This window comes from Myzus persicae, unplaced genomic scaffold, assembly GCF_001856785.1.
Source record: "Myzus persicae strain clone G006 unplaced genomic scaffold, MPER_G0061.0, whole genome shotgun sequence".
In the NCBI taxonomy this organism is placed as follows: domain Eukaryota; kingdom Metazoa; phylum Arthropoda; class Insecta; order Hemiptera; family Aphididae; genus Myzus; species Myzus persicae.
The window spans coordinates 123915-145737 of NW_019104035.1; the positions used below are offsets into that span (position 1 = coordinate 123915).

Consider the following 21823-nt stretch of genomic DNA (forward strand, 5'->3'; position numbering starts at 1 on the left):
GATGATCTACCCTCAACAAACACTTTTCTCTTTTTAAAATTTAAACTTTAAATTCACGATTTCAAATCTTCGTTTGTTGTTAAAGTATTTGACTAACCCTCGTTACACATAATACCTATCACCATGATACTACCTAACTGCCTAAACAATTTAATCACCCATTAAACCACCAAGTTTGTCTATTTATAAAATAAAATAACTTTCTTTTTCAGTTTTGAACCAACGACCCCACGGGAACTGCTTCCGCGCGTGGCCTATTTGTAAATAATGACTAAATTAATTTGTTTTTACTTATAATAAAATTATATTATACTATTGTTAAAAATATAGTTTTTTATCACAACACTAGGCTGTTGTAATGTTACAGAGATGTCATGCAGTTCCAAAGATGCTGAAGTATTAATATATTATTATCCGTCAACGTTTCCGGAATGTTCATATTATTGTATAAGCTTAAAACGTTTGTAAGACCAAACTTTTCAACATGTTTTGGTAACGGTTGAGTTCAGCACTGCAACTTAGATCATAAATCGCTACAATGTTTTGTAACTTAAAATGCACAGAGGGAGAGGGGAGAGTACGTAGGATCTCAAATTTTACGACTAGACCTATTGTCCACCAGGAAATAATCGTAAAAATAGTTATTAGGTATAACCACAGATATATAAAAATACTAGATAGATGACTCCCTATTCCTACAAAGTAAAAATTATGAAGACTACAAAATGGCCGAGATTCTCTTATCTAAGAGGTTGAATGTTTACAAAATATCATATTATATCAGTGTTGTGAAAATGTAAACATTTACCTCTTAGATAAGAGAAATTCTTCCATTTTGCGGGCTTCAAAATCATTTCCAAGTCGTCTATCTAGTACTTTTATATATCTATGGGTATAACTTAGTAGGTAAAGCATAAAGACAATTATAACTTAAAAACGAGATAGGCGAAGTAGTGCGTTGTGCAAATGAGTACAAATCACAAAACAACAAACTTCATTAGGTAGCAGATCGTGGCCTCAATTACTGTTGCACTCAGCACTGTCTGGCCACCGGCCACTGGGGCAGTGGGGCTGGGGTACAACAATTTTTCAATATTCTGTGTTAACGTCCACCAGCTCCTACTCGCCTCCTGCCAATAGTGTCCACAGTACTCCAGTTTAGAATTCGTGGTAGTAGTTTATGGTCACAAAGATCTGTGGTAATAGTATACCATGTTTCTATTATGTACTATCACTGTATATATTGTGATAAGAAATCAAACACTTCTTATCAAAGATAAGAAGTGACCACTCTGTATAATTAATGTATTATCTACATCGTGTACTGAACTTCGTTGAATACATCGAATGTGCATAAACATTGAAGATAATTTTTCTAAATATCTAAATATTTCACATAATTGTGTAAAATGTAATTATGAAATCACTGTCGAGCCTGGCCTTAATTTGTAAATTGTTGTAACTTCTTCTATTACATTATTTTAGTTTTTTTTTATTTTTAAAATGAGTTGCCTCCTTAGTAAATTCTGCAGGTAAAACTACTTTAGAACTGAAATAGCAGTCTATCAGTTCCCTTACTGATGACATTTAAATTTTTGTTTCTATTGATGTACTACAAGTTAACTTTTATTTGTAACTTAATATTATGATATTTTTTTATTTTAGTATTAAGTCAACTGTTCAGCTACGGAAATTATCTGTGCCTGCTAATTCTCTCCTTGCTAGAAGAACATTCAATCGGCCAAATCATAATTTTAAGAGATTTCAAAGTCAATCCAATTCTCTTTTAGGACCTTCTTTATTTTGTATATCTGTAATAAGTTAATATAAACATTTATGAAAACTTTATTTCCAATTAAATATTTTCTTCTTTAAGGTATGCACCGGTTCGGTAGTGTTGGCATCAGTTATTCAATATGAGCGACTTCGTGTTAGTGTTAAGAAAATCGATCCTTTTGAATTTTACAGAAATTCTATCATTAGGAAAAACGAGGTGAAAATTATTACTATTCATTATAACTATTTAAATTAATTTTCTGTAACCAACAAACTTATAGCAGAATGAGATAAATTAATGAAATATGTTGAAATATTTAGTTTTGCTCAAACAAAAGATAACAATTTTTATTTACAGTTGAATTTTATGATTTATAATTCAAATTTATTGTTTATTAAAATATTAAATTTATCTCAGGTATATTATCTCAAATCTCCAATCACATTAAAACTACTTTTTGATATATTTCATTCATTTATTCATGTATATATTATATTATTTTAATATTTTAAATTAATTAATTATAATACAAAATTGAATTTTGGTTTCATATCACCTATAAGTACCTATGTTGAGTTTATATTTATAACAAAATTTTGTTTCTAGAATTTTATTTCCAAGTTGAAAAATAATTTCAATAAATTACAACCATCGGAAAAAGTATTTGGTACCATACTTCTTTTAAATGCCATTGTTTTTCTTGCATGGCAAGTACCTCAATGGCAACATATCATGATCAAATATTTTATGACTGATGCACTTGCTAGTAAGTTTATTCCATTTTAAACTGTCAATTTAATTTAAATTATGATTAAAGCTCATTGACGAGTTCACATAACTTAGTAGATATTAACTATAAGTCTACGATTAATTTTAAAAAATCAAAACTCATTTTAGGAAAAATTCCAGTGTCATCACTTCTTCTAAGTGCTTTCAGTCACAGTTCCCCTGTACACTTCTGTTTTAATATGTACGCTCTTCATACTTTTTGCCGAGGTAAGTGTTAAATATTGAATATTTTATTTATTGTAAACTAACATTTTATGACCAAGGTGTGATCCAACCGTGGGGTGAAATGGGACCGGAAGAATTCACTGCAATGTATATAAGTGGTTGTGTTGTTTCATCATTAGCTAGTATTATTTTTAGACGAAGCTTTAAATTTCCTGGAAATAGCTTAGGCGCTGTAAGTATAACCTTAATTTTATAACAAACAAGTACTCGTGAAAATAGTTTTAATAGTCTAATTGTGTTTCTAGTCTGGTGCCATATTATCGGTTGTTGGATACTTTTCACTATCGAATCCCGATCAAAAATTGGGTATAATATTTTTACCAAACATACAATTTGATGCAATTCATGTAAGCCATATTATATTCAATAACATTTAACTAACATTTATTTTTGTTATTGATTTGAATTATTTTCAGGAGAAAAATACTTTATACCCACCACGGAACTAAATACTTAGTTTAGTTCAGTGATTCCCACTAGGTTTCCAAAATAAGAATAATCTAGGGTTTAAAAGTACTGATTAGATTCTCACTGTCCAGTATCAACAATTATTTTTAGTTGATTTTTTCATTTACTGTATCAAAAAAATGTTGAACAAATAATTTTGAAATAATTAGATTTGCAAAATATTACACAATTATTTTATTAAAAAAATATTGATTCAAATAATCATGTATTGCATAGCCTAATTTAATTTAATTTAAAAATCACTTATCTTACCAAATTGAAATTTAACATTTATATTTTAACATGATTTCAGGCCTTATTTGGTATAATATCGTTAGACATAATGGGATTACTTTTGAAGTGGCAAATGTTCGACCATGCAGCTCACTTAGGAGGAACATTATTTGGAATGTAAGTAAAATAAATTATTGGTGTTATTCCTCATAGATCAATGTGTATACTGTAAATTACAAAAAAACAAAAATTGCCAATTGGATATATACTTTTTGCTAAATTTTGTAATTAGTTAAGTAAATTAATAATTATTAATTCATATATTTAACAACTATAAAATCCTAACCATTTGTCAATTCGACAAACACTGATAATCTTATACACATTAATTTTATTATATTTATAGTATGCTCCCATCTGTCTCTCGTAAATATTGTATCTAAAGTACAATATTTTATTGCTATCAGTTAGTCCTTGCATGTTCATTCCACATGACCCATATTGTCTTTTTGACTGCTCGTAAGTAATGTAATATAAATGACTGACAGAAAATAATCTATTTTATACTTAATTTGTTGATTTGACAAATGGTAAGCTATAATGGGGTAACAGTTAAATAAGCCTTCAATGGTTAACATATTGAAAGTAGTACAGGAACAACTCGACAGTTTGGTATGATTTGTATAATATCTGTTACCTTATTATTTAACTTATTGTCTAATTTAATTTGTGCGGTTTTCAGTTTTAGTTATGTCTTATTCTATCTATACAATTAAACTGAAGAAAATGCATAACATTGAACATACATAATTAAATGTGTCAAATTAAACAATGACAATAATATGAGTTATAACTTATTTGATAGGTTTGTTTCACAGCTGATCAGCAATGTTAACAAATAAATGTATACAAAAATACGGTGACAATCTATTCCCAAGGCTTGCCAAATGGTTGATACCCATTTGTTTTTCCCTGAATTTTCACTTTTCGCTAAATTTAAATTTCTGTGATTACATACCCTACCACAGTTGAACCACCTATTTGAGAAACGATGTAAGTCACAAAATATCACAAATTGAGATATTGAGTGGAATGTGTTATCAAATAAACAGATCATTTGTGAACATTTGAAAAATAAAATATTTCATTTTATCACTATTATAATCAGTATAAAAAAGTAATAACTATAAAAACAGTTTTTTCTTGTTTTCTCAGGATTAATTTTTATGGAATTATGTTGTTTCTCAAATAAGTGGGGTTTACTTATAGATACATTATAATATATAATATATAATATATAATACCTATACACTATATATAATATATGATGTTATGGATAAATGACATTTTATTCATAAATCTGAAATAACATTGAAAAAAAAACTGTCAAGTCTGCTGTACAGTTAGTGGGAGTCGAATTAAGTAGGTCAATGTAAATGATGTATTAAAAGTGCCTTCAGACAAAAATAAATAAAAAAGCACACATCATTGTGAAATCAATACAATCTTAGTTTCATTCAAAATGTAAAACAAAACTTTTAGGTATTCACCAAACTTTTTAAAAATGACGCTGTCATACAAAATAGTATATAATATTGAAAATACTAAATAGTAAATAGGTAATTATTGCAAGTAACTATTATTATTATTAGAAAATTGTATGTATGTTGTATTCTTGTCTCTATTATTATTTGATAACTATACTGTTTTATGCAGGTTTTGGTACAAATATATGTCAACATATGTATGGAACAATCGAAAATATATTGTAGGTAATTGGATAAAACTAAAACAAATTGTTCGAGGCAGAGATAAATGATACAGTAATTTTATATTTATATAAAAAACTTTCTAGTGATTTTTCTATTAAATTGTGTTGTTAATAAAATTGTTGAACTAATAAATTATTGAATGTCTATTTTTTTTAGTAATTTTTAGCCAGTTGGTCACATGAAAAAGCATTATGTAGATGTGCGCTGCGATGGACTGTGTACTACTTACTGGTAAACCCCCATGAGTTTTATATTAATTATTAATGTCTTATCGTCCATATCTTAATGTATTATCAATAAAATTAGCATTATAGGTATTTTGTTTTTATCATTAATCATTAAGATGTGTACAAAAAGTTTTCAAGTATCGATTTTTGTAGAATTATAACATAATGCTATACTTTGCTATTATTTGTATTATGTGATTGTAGCAGTTGGTGGCGTGGCTGTGTGGTCCACGGCTCTGTGAGACACATACAACTATAGCAACTCACATTTTATAGGTCTAGTTGGACTAGTTGTGCTTTTGGCTTACATAGGTATTTTTATAGTACCTAGTAAGTAGTAAATTTATTAAATGGTTTTGTTTTTTAAAATGCATTTATCTGAACTTGTCACCAGACTTCCGCCCATTTTTTTCACATAGTTTTAAAGTCAATTAATCTTATGTGAGTTCATACATTTAAAATTCGTTTTCATTGTTCATTTAAATACCTGCATTCGATAGTTGCTGTTGCAGTCGCAACAAAAATTGTAATAATTAATAATATTTAAGTAAAATTAAATACGGGGTAGGATACTGGCTACACACACGCTACATCACCGTTATTGGTTGTTTTCGTATTTTTAGTGGGTACGTGTCTCGTGTAAGTCATGTGTTACATAGTATTATTTAAGATAACTCGACAAAACGATATTACGAAAGTATTAACTATTAATAGTATTATGCAGATTACATGTTAACTCGCCAGTGCGCGACAATCATAGACCTTACTACTAGAGACTTGACAAGCAATGAGTCGTGAATGTGTAGAAAGCGTAACAACACAGAGAGCGCTTTTTGATTACTCCATCACTCGTACGCTTGGTAGTGTGGGGTGACGGGGTAAGATGACAAAGACTCCCACTACCCGTTCCTAAATTTTGAATATTAAAAAAATACGTGAGTAGATACTATAACATAGTACGTCATACTACATACTACTAAGCAAGGCAAAGAACAAGCGTGATAAAAAATACACAAACTATACAAAAAAATATAAGGTATTAGGTAGTCAAACCATAGAAAAGATACAAACATTTGGTCGTCATCAAATGTAAAATTAATTTGGTAGATTGTAGGTATACCACTGACAACAATTTAAATCCACTCCACATTTTGATAAAAATTATTTGGGGCATTAGTTTGTTCCGTATCCCCGCCCAAGTAAAAAAAAATTAAAAAAAACCGAGGAACTCCGTCCACCCGTACACCCACCCCCCCAATTCGAGCACTGCCTACTATATTCATAAACTGCACCTGGACATATATGTACCCAAATTGCCTATTTATAACGCCGCGTTACAATAATTTGTCTACTAATGAAATGTCATAATAATAACTAAATTGTTGAGTGAATAATGATTTTCAAAGTTTCAATACGTTTCAAGCCTTTATCTAGTGGTTTGGCCATTATTGAATGTATACCTATATCTTTGACAATGATGGTTCAGGGCCGATTTCACCAACACAGTTAATCACGGTTAACGCTTAATCGGCTAATAACAGATATTTAACCGGCCAAATTCGGCCGATTAACTCCGCGGTTAACTTTAATCGTGATTAACTGTGTTGGTGAAATCGGCCCTCAATCTACTTATGATAATTAATAGAAGTAAACTTAACTTAAAAAAAAAACAATAACTAAATTATATACTATTTATATAGGTATAATATTTGGTTTCAATGGGTTTTTAATAACTGCTTCATCGGTAAATAAAGAATGATTTTTCCAAAAACTTCGCAAGACCTTTGCCCACATTGATAATTTATTTATTCATCTCAACTAAAATTTATCTAAACAACTCGGAAAAAAATTCGATTTATATGGTTGTAACTTGTTGTACCGATATAAATGTATTTCTTCCATAAAAACGGTTTCATGGAAGGTCAATTTTTGAAATATTGTGACGCTCTCTGGAAGATTTAGTTTAGTATACTTTTCGTAAGAAGTTTCACTTCTCTAACTGTCTAAATGTCCGTTTTATAATAATACTTCTTCGGCGAAGAAGGACTACTTTCAAGGACCAAGTACTCATTCATAGCGCTACAATTTAAGTACAAAAAAAATATGTTATTATACCTATAAATAAATTATAATATTAAAAATATTTTCATTCCTAGTATGCCTACTAGCTTATTGATACGTTTGTATTTCGTTTCGTTGCCAATGAATAACAATAACTTTATTTTATCTAACAAAAAACCCACAATAGACTTTTGCTGGTATAAAATTCAGTAATAATACATAAGTACAAAATTATACTAAAAATCTTCAGTAACAAACACATTTAAATAACACATAATATCCTACCTTAAATTATACGAGAAAAAGCACGAGCTGGAAATTCATAATTTGCTTATCATATTTATATTATGATCAAGCCCGAGTTGGGGACTAATGTCCAACGCATGCGCAAAATCTATGAACCGTGTACAGTTGAACGAAATCTGACGGCAAATAATTCCAATCACAGTGCAACATCTGTTTTCTGTCATGCAACGTTTACATTGACGGTAGGAAAAATTCAAAATAATATTAAAATAAATATATAAATGGTGATCGCTAGGTAGGTGTGGAAATTCATCCACCGAACACCGGTATTTAGTGGTTATAGTGTTTACAATGTTTAGGTATACCTATAGGCAACTACTAACTACTGGATTGTAACCACGGTAATGGGTAATTTCCGGGATACCGAATATACCACTAGCTCTAAAATATACTTGGATAAGCACAATAAGTCTATAAATAATGAACAATTACTGTTAAGCTGTTGTAAATGAGCAATCAATCATAGAAGTTGACATTTTATTTCTGAATATATCTTATCTTTTTCTGTACCCACAAACATAATTTTAATTTATTTCTATAATTAATTTTAATTTAAACACTATAAAAATATGCATAAAAAAAAAACGTGTACGATTCATTTTTCTTGTTTCGAAATATGAAAAAAAAATATTACTTTGAAATTATTAGTAAAAATGCATATAAAATGTCATTGCTGTTGTTTTATCACGACTCAAATTTATGAAAAAAAATGTTTTCTAAAACCGTTAATACTTTATGAGATAATAAGAGTTTATACTTTTATACTTTCTTATTCAAATAATCATCCTGTTTATATGACTACAAATTTTCATAGCCCCACCCCCTTCAAAAAAAAAAAAAAATTAAAACTATTCGAAGGATTGTTTGATTATTAAAAATTAGTACTGCAAAGTCCTCGGAATAATTTCAAATGCCCCATGGTTTGTCAGAAATGTAAATCTACACAAAGACTTTCAAATCCAAGAAATCCAAGATCATATTAAAACATTAGCAAACAATTTCCACTGCTCTCTTTCAAACTCATCAGGAGCAATTCACTATAACCTTCTCACTCACCCAACTCATCGTCGATTAAAACAAGGTCGTCCCCACGACCTCCTACACTAAGCCACCTCTCAATATCCAAATCTTCACTCTACACATGCGCTTCTTCCAGATCATTCTGCGACTTCTCTATACTTATAGTAATACTATTCAACTATTGTAAATATGTAAATATTAGTATGTTATTGTAATCACATTGTTACTTCTGTATATTTTAAAATTACCAATTGTTAATATTATCCTTAGTACTTCTAAATACATTTTTGATTATCACGTTAATCCGTTAAACTTTTATGTAAACTGTCAAATATCCCTAGATATAGATAGCCTTAAGCTAGGAATGTCTTACATTAAAAATAAAAAATAAATGATTACTATTAATAGCATCCTGCAAATTGAATCAAATGTCCACCTATGTTGGTACAGGAAGGTACATATTTTTATTTAAAAATTCAATTTAAATATTTAAATAATTAAAAATTTTGCAGGTGATTATTATAGCGGTAATATTCGGAACTATTATTGAACACAGACGAATGTTGAATATTTACTGGAAAACCGTTTTGAATATTAAACTAGAAATTTTAAACAAAATGGTTAGTTTGATCATACTATAAATCGTTATATTAAATAATAAATAGACAATAGTGAGGTATACGGATAGTATACCCACTGGTTATGGTATTTTATTTCATATTTAATTGAAAGTTATTCCCATGTTTTTGTTTTAATATGATATATACCTATTGTGTATTGCTAGGCCAGTGAAATTAATGCACTATAAAATACTACCTAATTAACCATGCATTAAATATTTTAAAATAAACGAAACTAATTTTTTTAAAAATCTTTATTTATGCAATATCTACTTACTTATAGACTATAGTACTTATAAATGTAAATAACGTTTAATATCATATTTAATAAATATTATTTATACTTATATACCTATACTAACCTATATCAACATATAATTATTTTCATAATATAATTTATTCATGTAAATAAATAATAATGTGTAGGTAATTAAAAAATAAAAAAAATAAATAATTTTTATATTTGTGGTAAGTAACATAAAAAATTGTATGGTATATATTTTTTTTTGTAAAACTGTAAACGAGATTCAACCATTAGGTATATGTGTATGAATTAATTATTATGGACGTCCATGCATATACCATATTTTGTTGTACTTCTAATTCAATAATGATCAGATCAATTAATCTGAGTTATTGCTTCAGATATTTAAAGAGAACACTGTATTATCATTCTTGAAGTATCTAAATAATGGGGAAAAAGCATTTGGTATCATAACTTTCATAAATGTTGCCGTCTACTTAGGCTGGAATGTGACGAAATGGAACTCCACAATGCTTAAATATTTCATAATTAATGAAGGTAAGTAAAATACGTATGTCGTTGATAATAATTTCAAATGACTACTAGATAAATTGATTGTTGGATTACGCATAGAAAAAAAAACGTGTTCATTGCGTTCCAAATGCAGTAGGCAAACACTCTATTTATATTCATTTATTTATTCTTTATTAACAGAAGGAGCAACTTATAACGCTTTAACATTACAATCATAATAATATAATTAATATAATGCACAATTTAAATATATTGAACAATAATGGTAATAAAATAAATATAAAATACAATAATTATACCAATAAAATGTATACTAATAAAGTAATAAGTAATAACCTAACCAAAATCAATGGCTAATTTAAAAAAAATCATATTCTGATCGTAATTCATGATGCATTTTTAATTTTTAGACAAGCCAAATTCAGTTTGTTCACATTTACTTAGTGCATTCAGTCACACTTCATTGTGTAGCTTAACAGCTAATGTTGTATATTTATATTATTTGATGTGTAAAATAAGTAAGTACTTTTTTTAAATAATATTTTACAAAGTGTTTAATAAATATTATAAAACACAATAGGTAGCCAGTGTAAGTATGGTCGTATGGTGAATTGGTACAATTTATTATAAATCATATATTTTAGTATTAATGCTCGTATTGGTACTTTATTCAAATTTTTAAGCAATAAAATAATATGTTATTTGAATAAATACAAATAAGCAATTTTCGCTTTTAATGTATCTCTTAAAAATCATAAAAAAAAACATGAGTCGTTATGAATGCATAAGTTGTTGCCTGGCGTAGTGTCATCTACAATTTATATATTTTTGAATATAAGGACATAACAGATCTAATATATTGTGTCGATACCTGAATGTAAAAATATTATAATTATATTTATATAAATATGATTGTTTATAGTACATGAATTTGTCAGTAAAATTATGGAAAATAAATATTATTGCTATTCGTGGAAAATGTACCAATATAAACATAACGTAAACAACAATAATAATAAAAATAATATTATCCAAGCTGTGAGAAAAAGTCTGTTATTACAGAGTTACGTTTTAAATTATATGTATATGTATATTATAGGATTTGTACAAGGGTGGCCGATATCCACATTTTCACCTTATATGGGAATTGAAGAATTTTTTGTTATGTACATAAGTGGGTGCTTGTTTTCTTCTTTGTCTAAAATTTACATTGAACAAAAACTAAACGTGTCCAGCAGTAAACACGGAGCTGTAAGTCATCATTGATTGATATTTGATATAAAATCTAATATTTTGTCAGAAACGTTTAAAACACATTTGTTTTTTGGTTTAACAAAATGTTTTTGGTTTTTAATATTTACCTCGTGCTTTTTTTCTTGGAAGTCTGGAGCAATATCTGCAGTGTTTGGATACGTTGCATTAGGCTTCCCAAACCGCAAATTATTAACGATATCAATATTTGTCCGAGATGAACTAAGTGTTAGTGTCACAGCATTCGAAGTAAAAATAATGGTTTATTTAACACAATTATTAATAAATAATGTAATGCAATCGATATTATAACTATCAGGCTTTGCTGTGTCTGTTTCTTCTGATTATATTGATTGTTTTTGTACTGAAGTTCTCGTGGATCAACTCAATAAGCATAATTTCTGGATGTATTTTTGGAATGTAAGTACCTGTAACAGTCACTATCACTATATTTAAATTTAAATGAATCTTTAAAAGATTTCCTAATGTATTTATTTGCTATCCTCATAAAATTAAATACAACTCATTCTACATCAATTTATTGTAAGTTGTAGTTTCACATTGTAACTTAAGCGATGAAAATCGTAATAATTCTCACACTCACAGTTTTGTATGGTTTTAATTTTTGTATTAATGTCAGCTTACACGCTTATAGTGAAACACCTTGTATTGGTATGTTATTGGTACATTGGTAACTATACCTTTTACATAACCACTTCTTTTACTGTTTTTATGCTTAAAACAGGCATCCTATTATAATACTCATTGGCTTTAACTTAAAGTGTATATTTTTTTAATCTTAATACAGATTTTGGTACAAATTAGGATCGAAAATCATTTGGGGCAACAGAACTTACCTAACGAATGTTCTTGCAAACAGTTTCCTACACGTGAAAGCTTACATAATAAATATATTGTACGCAGGTACCTAACATAATATTATTGTAACAGAAATGAAAACCCAAAGAAAGTAAACTTGTATAAGTCAAATTTGTGACATTAAAATACCTACTAATGTACTTTTAAAATATATGTTTAAGGTGGTACATTATTCAATACTATGTCTAAGCAAAATTGTAATATTGAACTTGTGTTCTCCAAGTTTTTGGGGATAAAATGTGATGTCAACATGAAAATAATTAGTTTTTATTGTTCACCAATTTTAAGTGATGATCTAACCAAAAAAGTGGTTTTCATTCAGGAAACTCGGGTTTGATGCCCGGTACCTAAAAACATTTCAACCTAATCTAACTATAACTTTACATTAACAACATGATAAAAATAAAACTTCAGTTATATCTAAATCATCATCATACTAATCGGTACTAATTTTTTGAACAAGTATAAATTGTTCGTTCTTTTATTATCCATCTCCTTGTCTACTTATTTTTACAAACAAATATCAATTAATTTTTTTTACAAACTTGAAAGTAAAATGTATACCTATTATTTATTAAATTATTTTGTACTTTATACTTTAAAGAATCAACTTAATCAAGAATTATAACCCTTCATTAAAATTATGGATATTTTTAAGTCACATTGATGGTTTAAATTAATTGTAATTATTAATTGCATTGCATTTTATGAATAAGTAAATAAGTAGTAGGTACTGTCACTAGAAATATTATACATAAATTAACAAATCCCGAAAAATAAATGATCCATAAGATCAAACATTTCTTCAGGAACTTGTTTTTGAAAGTTATAACACAATTCTTTTAAAGATGCTTTTAGAACAAGCGTTCTAAAAAAAAAAAATGGTGAAACCAATAAAAAAAATCAATTTTAGCCGTATGAAAAAAAATTATGTAAGAAAAAAGCTTTTGCTTATCTACTCCATTGTTAAAATTGAATGATAAATAAACAGAGTTAGGTAATTAGATTAGATTAGAATATATAGCTCAAAAAAGCCGAACCACTCCGGAATGATACCGTATATTATACTATGTACAAAATACTAAAATAAATATTTGTCCACAGTTATTAGTTTTTGAGTTAAGCAAATTACCTTTTTTTCGCTTTTTTTATTTTTCAAAAACTACTTTTAATTTTAAAAGTTGAAAAAAATGTTAAATAACAAATTAGTTTATTGACTAGAATAAAATTATCATAACTATACCTATCGTAGGTATTTCGTTTGAAAATATTGCACTTGTATAGGTAGCTGTTTATTTACAAAACATTGTTCAAAGTAGATATTTGATATTTAATATTGTTACTTTCTTCTTACACTAAATAATATATTATCTTCAAATAATGAATTGTAAAATTAATTTTTATCTTCCAACTAAAAGATAGGGAGGATCATTTAAAATTCTTGGATCAATATCCTAGTGATGTGTTATGTTACTTCGTTTTTATGTAACTCACAACTATACAATTGTACTTTTTTTATGATTTATGAATAGGTATGGTTTCATATTTAATACAAGTATAATAACAATAAAAGGCAATGTCATTATATTATATCGTATTCTAATAAGGGAAAGAATGACGATACCCAAATATTATACCGTTTAATTATCTTTCTTTATTTTTTGTTCAATTTAAACAGAATTTGAATGACTAAGTAAGCAAATGCTTTGTTTGCTAACATAAGTAATTGTCTTGGATCAATCTCGTATATTCCATACAACACAAAATGGTAGTGTTCATAATATCTTCGTAGGATAAAAAACTTGATCTAAACAGTAACACAAATAATTATTCTATACACCTAATTAACATATAATTAATTTAATATTATTGTATTATTACTAAAATAGTAATTTGAATAAACCTGTAGTTTTATTCTAGGGTTTCTCTCAATTACAGAACGCTGATGTAAAACAACACTCATCCAATTTATCTGAAAACCAAAAAAAAAAAATTGAAAAAAAAAAATAATAAAGTAAACACCGTGTTAATATACGAAAAACGAATACTATATTTGTTTATTTTTTTAATTTTAATGATTGATTGTTAGAAAATTATGTTTGGAGATTATATGTGTATTATATTATATATTATTAGTTTAAATAATATTGATATAATGAGTTGTGCCTCTCTTATACACAATTAAAATGACAAATCTGAAGTGCAGAACTATAAACCCATCTCTATATTATCCCTTCTAGCAAAACTATTCGAATCACTTGTCCTCCGGAGTATTCAGCCCCAACTCTCAACTCCATACGGATTGACGAATAATATGGCTTCAGACCAGGCCACTCCACAACGGTTAACTTATTATTTTTAACAATTACATCTTTGCGGCCTTTGAAAACAACTTCCAGGTAGATTCGATATATACTGACTTGACCAAGGCCTTTGATCATGTGGACCACTCACCCCTTGTACAAGTTCTTTACAAATCTAGCTTTGGAGATACTTTCTTATCTTGGATCTGGTCACACTTAGCAGGCAGAACACAGTGGATCAAGACCAATGGTCATAAATCAATAGCTACTGTAGTTCCATCTGGTGTCCCACAAGGTGGCCATTTATCACCACTACTATTTACCTTATTTTTATATGGCTCAAAAAAAACTCTACGTAACTGACAGTTCTTTGTTTTCGCCGACGACCTTAAGCTTTTCCTGAAAAGAAAATCCATAGAAGATGGACCTACTCTAATCAAATTTAGACATTGTTGTTTATTACTCTTGCTCAGTACATCATTGATTCTAAATATGGAGAAATGTCAAACAATGTCGTTCACTAGATGCCGGTATAGTCGGTCTACTATTCATTTTCAATACAAAATCTGTGATTCTAACATTGAGTCAATCAAATGAATGAAAGGTCTGGGTATTATTATAATAAATAATTATAATATTACAATATACAATTACAATATTAATAATATAATATTATTAATATTGTTATTGGTATTTAGTATTTATATACTACTATGTTAACGTATTATTATTCTCTATTTTCATGTTAAATTATAATTGGGCTCCCCCAGCTATGTTTGAACGGGCAAATGTAAATTCCCCTAAAAAATGAAATAGTAAATTCCCCTAAAAATATTTTGTTACCGCATTACACTTATGTAAACTCCCCTAAAAACATTTTGCTACCTACCGTATTACGTTTGTTAATTCTCCCGAAAGAGGTAATAAAGATAGACTGTTGTCAACTTTTTATTTATTATTATTATTTTTTTTTTTAATTAAATAAACTATCCGCAGCATCAAAGGCGTATTACATTTTATTTTATTTACATTTATACATTACATACACTCGTATATAGATATGATTATACATATAATAACGTTTTGAGATATAACAAAAAGTGAACAGAGAAAAAGAAAAATAATGACAGAATAAGAGTGAGTTAACGTATAAGTAATTTATTATTATGGCAAACTAATTTTTATATTCATAGATACATTAAAAAATATTCAAACAGAAATTTACATAAAATTACAAAGTATTCATAAAACAAATAACTCTCATAGTAATAAATTAAAGAGACGACAACAATTTTTAAACCAGTTAATAGAAAATTATAAGGAACACAAAATTACTACATTCCATTATATAAAAACAGATTAACACTATTACTCAATTAAAAAATAATAATGGTTTTAATAAACCTAGACATCTAGTATGACAATGAAAAATAATTTTTCAAAATAAATTTGAATAAAATAATATAAATGCGATACAAAATACAAATATTTTTGGAGGATAAATAGAACAGCCTCCACATGGTGTCCCCTGGGTTACGCTAAATGGTGCTAGTAAAATATTTTTAGGGGAGTTTACATAAGTGTAATACGGTAGCAAAATGTTTTTAGGGGAATTTACAACATTTTAGGGGAGTTTACATGTGCCCGTTTGAACAAAATAAATAATAAATATTGAGTAACCAATAGTCTTCGACTACTTAGTTGAATAATAATTACGGTTTGAGATTTTTATTTTTTTTAAATAGAGTTTCAATAAAATAATAATATATCATAGTAACCTCTTTTACTGTAGCTTGACCAATTCCATATAAAAGTATAATATTGACTGCCCTTATAATTATTGTTAGGATGTCCAAAATTATTGTATGTTTAATGCCTTCAGTTGTACTATTTTTGGTAAATAAAAATTTATAGAACAATATAAAAATGTGTAGACCAAAATTCGCTGCAATAAAACTCACTATAGCTGGCAAACCGTATATTGTTCTATTTATATCGTTCAAGCATTCTATTACTTCCAAATACAAGTCCCTGAATGTACATATGGTGGATTTATTTTTTGGAATTTGTTCATTTATTGTGTACACCATCCACTTAATGTATATTATAAGTAGTATATATTCATAAAACACAACACATCCATATATACTTGAAACCACTCCGATGACCTAAAAAAATATTTAAACGCGTGAAGTGAATTTTTCTTGAATATAAATGTGTTAAAATTAAAGTATTAACTATTATACAATCATTCCAACCCTCGGGTTGTTAAAAAAATTATAGATATAATATGTATAATATCAAGAATACAAGAGGATACCGAGAAATAAAAACGTACTATTTACTTTTTGACTTTTGTCATGTTTAAATAGGTACATCAAATGTTTTTATAAATAGGTAAATAGGTAAATAGGTAAATAGGTAAATAGGTAAATGTTAAATTTATTTCACATATTGATATGATTACCGAACGTATAAGTATGTTTTTGAATCTGATATCAATTACAACAAAGTTGAACGAGTACGAATTATATGTTATAAAATGGAAGAAAATTCCAAAAATGTAAATCCATTTCAATTTTATTGTCATCGGCCTGATCACATCCAGGCGCATCAATTTGTAGTGAATTTTTCAAGTTTAGTCAATACCAAGGATAGTTGATTATCGAGAAATAGTCGACACACAGTGGATACGATGTTCCCAATGAATATCATCTCAAAAAAAATCATCATTACAATCGACGTAACATTAAACATATCTGGATCAGCTAGTTTGGCCCAAAAAAATATAAAATAAAATATGATTTCTTTTAACTACAAATGTTTTATCGGAAAATAAGACACCTATGGGAACACAATTGCGCCCTTACACAATTAAGAATTTCTGAGGGGGGAAGCCCACCCAAGCCCCACTAGTTATGGCTGTGACTATTGTACAGATACGTATATAGTAATAGTACATAATACGTTACATATTCAGAATTTCAGACAGGTAAAATATGCCGAATTATAAGAAAAATTATTAAATAAATATAGGTGGATTTTTTAACCATAATTAAGTGACCATTATACATTTTAGTGAACCATTGAATTAATTATTTTTCTTTGCAACTGTAGTCGGGTCGATTGCAAATTTTAATATTATTAATTATACTGCTTGTGTACATCCAAATATATTTACATTTGTTGTTTAGGACAACGTGCAGGGTCCCTTAACATAAGCTATATTTTTTCAGCCAAAACCTTTTATATATTTTAAGTGATTATAGGGATGATGTAATATGAACTATCCAATGAAACAATATAAATCAGATTCAGTTCAATTCAATTATATATTTTTTGGTTTTTTACCCAAAAACTGTTTGCATCGTAAAATGTTCAACAACAACAACAACAAATTATTGAACTTCGTAAGACGTATAACATCATCGTTGTCTTTATCTTGCTCTATAATTGTAGTTTATACTACCTGCACCGAGAATCAAAAAACACCAGTTAACAATATTTAATACTGATCGTACGGTCATAATGATTGCATAAATTGTTTTATAATCACAAATTTAATAAGTACAAAACATATTTTAGAAATATAATAGTGTTTCAGATTTTCTCGTGTTTGGGCGATTGTAATAATCTTATAACCGAATGGAAACTACTTTAATAACTGTTTACCTACCCAGTACCCATTTACAAAAATTGATTTTAGTAATTTTTGTTGCAATTATAATAATGTATATAAAGAGTATAAGAAAAATCGTTGAAGTGGAGACTATATAAATTGTAGTAGATAGATTGTGTTTAATTGCTTAACATTCACTAGACCATACTGAGTGTGATATATTTGAAAGTAGATAGGTAAGTACCTACGTTTATTTAATCATATTATGTGTACACGTTTATTATAATAAATATGATATATTTCACATAAAGGGTGATTCACCAAGCATGCTCACCCCACCTCTTTTCTCAATAATGTACTTATTCAATTGCTTGAGATTTTTTGTCCCGCTGAAGGAGTGTCCTGTGGAGATACAAACTTCTGTTCCAAAATTCATTATTAAAAAATAAAATAGAGGTGAGCATGCTTGGTGAATCACCCTGTATAAATTTCACATAATAATTTCCATTCTAAAAATCCACTTTAACGTCTTTTCCAAAATGCTAATAAAGGTACATAATTACTTAAGGTACATTATTGCTTGTAGCCTAAGTAAATTATTGCTATTATGATTTGTTTATCTTTGAGTATCGACTTTATAACTGTCTAGAATTTTTAATGTTATTAATATCAACAATATAATATATTAATTATTATTAATAATCATAATATTTATAATTTAATAAATTATAAGTCAGTACCCATGCTAGTTTAAAATATATCACGCTCAGTGCAATATAATAAAGACTAAACAAACAAAAACCACCTATCACAGGGTTAATGTAATCCACTTCAACGATTTGTCCTAAATCCTTATATATACACTTAGAAAATATAATTGCATTCCGTTAAAATTATTCTCATCGTCAAAACGAGAAATTATTAATTTAAACACGATAATCTTTTTACTATTAGCGTTTAATTTTGNCGGTCCATAATTGAAAGAAATCCTAGAATAAAACGTCAGGTATAATTTATTGTATTTATTATTATAGACGAAAGTATTAAGTTTCTAACTAAACTTACACTACTAAATAATTTATTTACATGGAATAATTATTTTTTTTACTATTTAGATCAAATTTTTTATTCTACGAAGACATCACGAGGACTCGCATTTTGTGTTGTTTGGTATATGTGAGATTAATCTAAAACAATTACTTGTCTTAGCAAACAAAGCAATTGCTTACTTTGTTATTCAAATTCTATTCAAATTGAATAAATAAAAAAGTATCAATTAAATTTTATATTCAGTTATCAGTCATTGTTTCTATTTTCTAGAGAACTTAATATATAATATATGTATAGACGTATAGTTAGATAGTAAATATTATTTTCAATATTTTTCTTGTCAACATAATTGCGTAATACTTTCCTCTATCCCAAAGTCAACGTATAAATATGTATGAATGTATATTGGTAAGTATTGTAAAAAATGTGATGACTTTTGTGTAATTTATTATAGTTAATAAAATCAAATATTGAACATTAAAATTTCGTAATAAATATTTGTTATGCATTTAAGACCTTGCAAAAGCATTTAATACAAGTGATAAAAAAGTGCTTATAACTAACTACTAATAGTATGTATATTAAATATTATAATTTTTTATATATACTTTATTTTGATATTTTATACACAAACAATCAAATTAAAGGAGAATTTTTGTGTAATAATAAAAACATTTACACACGACTCGCCGGTCAGTGTAAAATAATGAGTGCTAAACAAATAAACACTAAGTATCAGGTCTGTAATCCACTTCAACTATATTTGCTCAAAATGGAAATATTCATTAAAGTAATAGTTCAGCAAATGATTTATATTATCTTTTATACCGACTTCTTAGTATTTTTAATAGTAATAAAATTAATTACTTTATCAACAATATAAAATATTTATTATTGTAATAATATAATCAATTATAAGTAGGTATCCATCTACTTCAAAATATAACACACATAATATAATATAACAAGTGCCAAACCAATAAACTCCTATACAGCCGTTTTTGTAATCACTTATCATATATTTTTGGTTTATACACATTCAAACAATATAATTTCATTCGGTTAAAATTATTCTCTTAAAACAAGAAAGATAATCTTTTACTATTAGCGTTTAATTTTGTACCTAATAAATGTATAAATAAAAAAGAATTCAAGCAATTATTATGAGCGTAAGATCAGTATTAAACACTTTTAATCGGTGTTTTCTGATCTGCGGAGTAGGTAGTATAAACTACAATCAGAGTAAGATAATGACGACGATGATATTATACATCTGGCGATGTACACTAATTTGCTGTGGATTAAATACAATTTACTTCGCGAACCATTGGGTAATAATGAACATATCATATGATTTAATTTTATTTAAATAATGTCATACCGTACTATATACTATAACGGGCATAGACCAGTTGACACTTGACAAAATGTGTATTATAGGTCTAGTATACCAATTGCGCTCAAGGGCGATTTTAAGGGGGGAATGACACCCCCCGAATGTCGACAACTGTAAGTACTAGTCCGCAATTTTCAGAATTAGCTAAATGTAATATACAATGAGATCATTGAAACTTCCATATTATTAATAAGTAAAAGGTAAAACTAATACACATTAAGTATGAAGTAACAACATATATATTATATATATAGTTTACTCGTAATAAATATGCTACGTTATTTTCGGCAGACGGACAATAAAAGATTAAGTTTTCAGAATTGATTGATGACGGTTTCTTGATTTAGACTTGATTAAATTCATTGTAGAAAATGCCGATTCACAAATATATATACTGCCAAATAATGACAACATTTCAAGAGAAAAATTCCGTAATGTTGGGTATTTTTCTTGCGAACACAGTTTCCAAAATTCTTCAGGAGGCAAATTTACTTTTGATTGAAGAAAACAGTCTGCTTGTAAATCACATAACTCTATTTGAAAATCGGGAGGTTGTACTGAGATATCAACTGTCATTGGGTTGCTACTAAATAATTCAAATTTAGGTTTCAATATATAAAAATCTTTAAATCGTGAATTAAATTCCGTAATTAGTTCTGTAATTATATTTTTTAATTCAATAAAGCATACCGATTGATTTTCAATTTTTTTAATTTCTTGACATGATGGAAAATATATAGTATCATTGTTTTCTAATGCGTTTTTAAATACTTCTAATTTTTTCCGAAAACCTTCAATAATATTACTAAAAAGCTGACATATATTTTGTCCTCTACCTTGCAGTTTTAAATTTAAAATATTTAAATGAGATGTCAAATCAGTGAGAAAAGCAAGAGATTTCATGAATGAAATACTTTTTAAGTCTTCATAAAACTGTTGTCCAATATTTTTAGATTTAAGAAAATCAAAAACTTCACTTCTCAATGCAAAAAAAGATTTCGAACAATTCCCTGCACTCGGCCATCTTACTTCACAGTGTAACGGTATATCACCATACTCACTCTCCATT

The 21823-nt window shown here is 27.6% G+C and overlaps 2 protein-coding genes across 3 annotated transcripts; one reads left to right on the forward strand and one right to left on the reverse strand.

Moving 5' to 3' along the window:
- The first annotated feature begins 1308 nt into the window (after positions 1–1308).
- LOC111037861 (presenilins-associated rhomboid-like protein, mitochondrial) lies at positions 1309–5528 on the forward strand. Of its 2 annotated transcripts, XM_022320663.1 has the most exons (10): positions 1309–1532; positions 1666–1813; positions 1877–1993; positions 2384–2543; positions 2675–2773; positions 2830–2963; positions 3037–3138; positions 3552–3649; positions 5189–5295; positions 5401–5528. In XM_022320663.1, the coding sequence occupies exons 1-9, from the start codon at positions 1504–1506 to the stop codon at positions 5289–5291; spliced, it is 990 nt and encodes a 329-aa protein (XP_022176355.1). In that variant the 5' UTR covers positions 1309–1503; the 3' UTR covers positions 5292–5295; positions 5401–5528. The 2 variants fall into 2 exon arrangements, with proteins under 2 accessions (XP_022176355.1, XP_022176354.1); XM_022320662.1 differs by lacking the exon at positions 5401–5528 and having other exon boundaries at positions 5189–5390.
- An 8512-nt stretch (positions 5529–14040) lies between these two features.
- LOC111037854 lies at positions 14041–21822 on the reverse strand. Its single transcript, XM_022320656.1, has 5 exons — positions 21591–21822; positions 21247–21410; positions 16468–16857; positions 14290–14358; positions 14041–14193 (listed from the first exon to the last, which is right to left on the reverse strand). Exons 1-5 carry the CDS (start codon positions 21820–21822, stop codon positions 14041–14043), a joined length of 1008 nt encoding a protein of 335 aa, XP_022176348.1.
- Between the last annotated feature and the right edge of the window lies 1 nt (position 21823).

Excerpts from the sequence above, each read along its gene's own strand:
- LOC111037854 (XM_022320656.1), bottom strand. The coding sequence starts at position 21,822 with ATGGAGAGTGAGTATGGTGATATACCGTTACACTGTGAAGTAAGATGG. Across the intron at positions 21,411-21,590 it reads TTTAAATTTAAAACTGCAAG|AACTAATTACGGAATTTAAT; the intron begins GTAGAGGACAAA and ends ATATAATTACAG. Across the intron at positions 14,359-16,467 it reads GTCAAGCTACAGTAAAAGAG|ATAAATTGGATGAGTGTTGT; the intron begins GTTACTATGATA and ends TTTGGTTTTCAG.
- LOC111037861 (XM_022320663.1), top strand. The coding sequence starts at position 1,504 with ATGAGTTGCCTCCTTAGTAAATTCTGCAG. Across the intron at positions 1,814-1,876 it reads CTTCTTTATTTTGTATATCT|GTATGCACCGGTTCGGTAGT; the intron begins GTAATAAGTTAA and ends TTCTTCTTTAAG. Across the intron at positions 3,650-5,188 it reads GGAGGAACATTATTTGGAAT|GTTTTGGTACAAATATATGT; the intron begins GTAAGTAAAATA and ends TGTTTTATGCAG.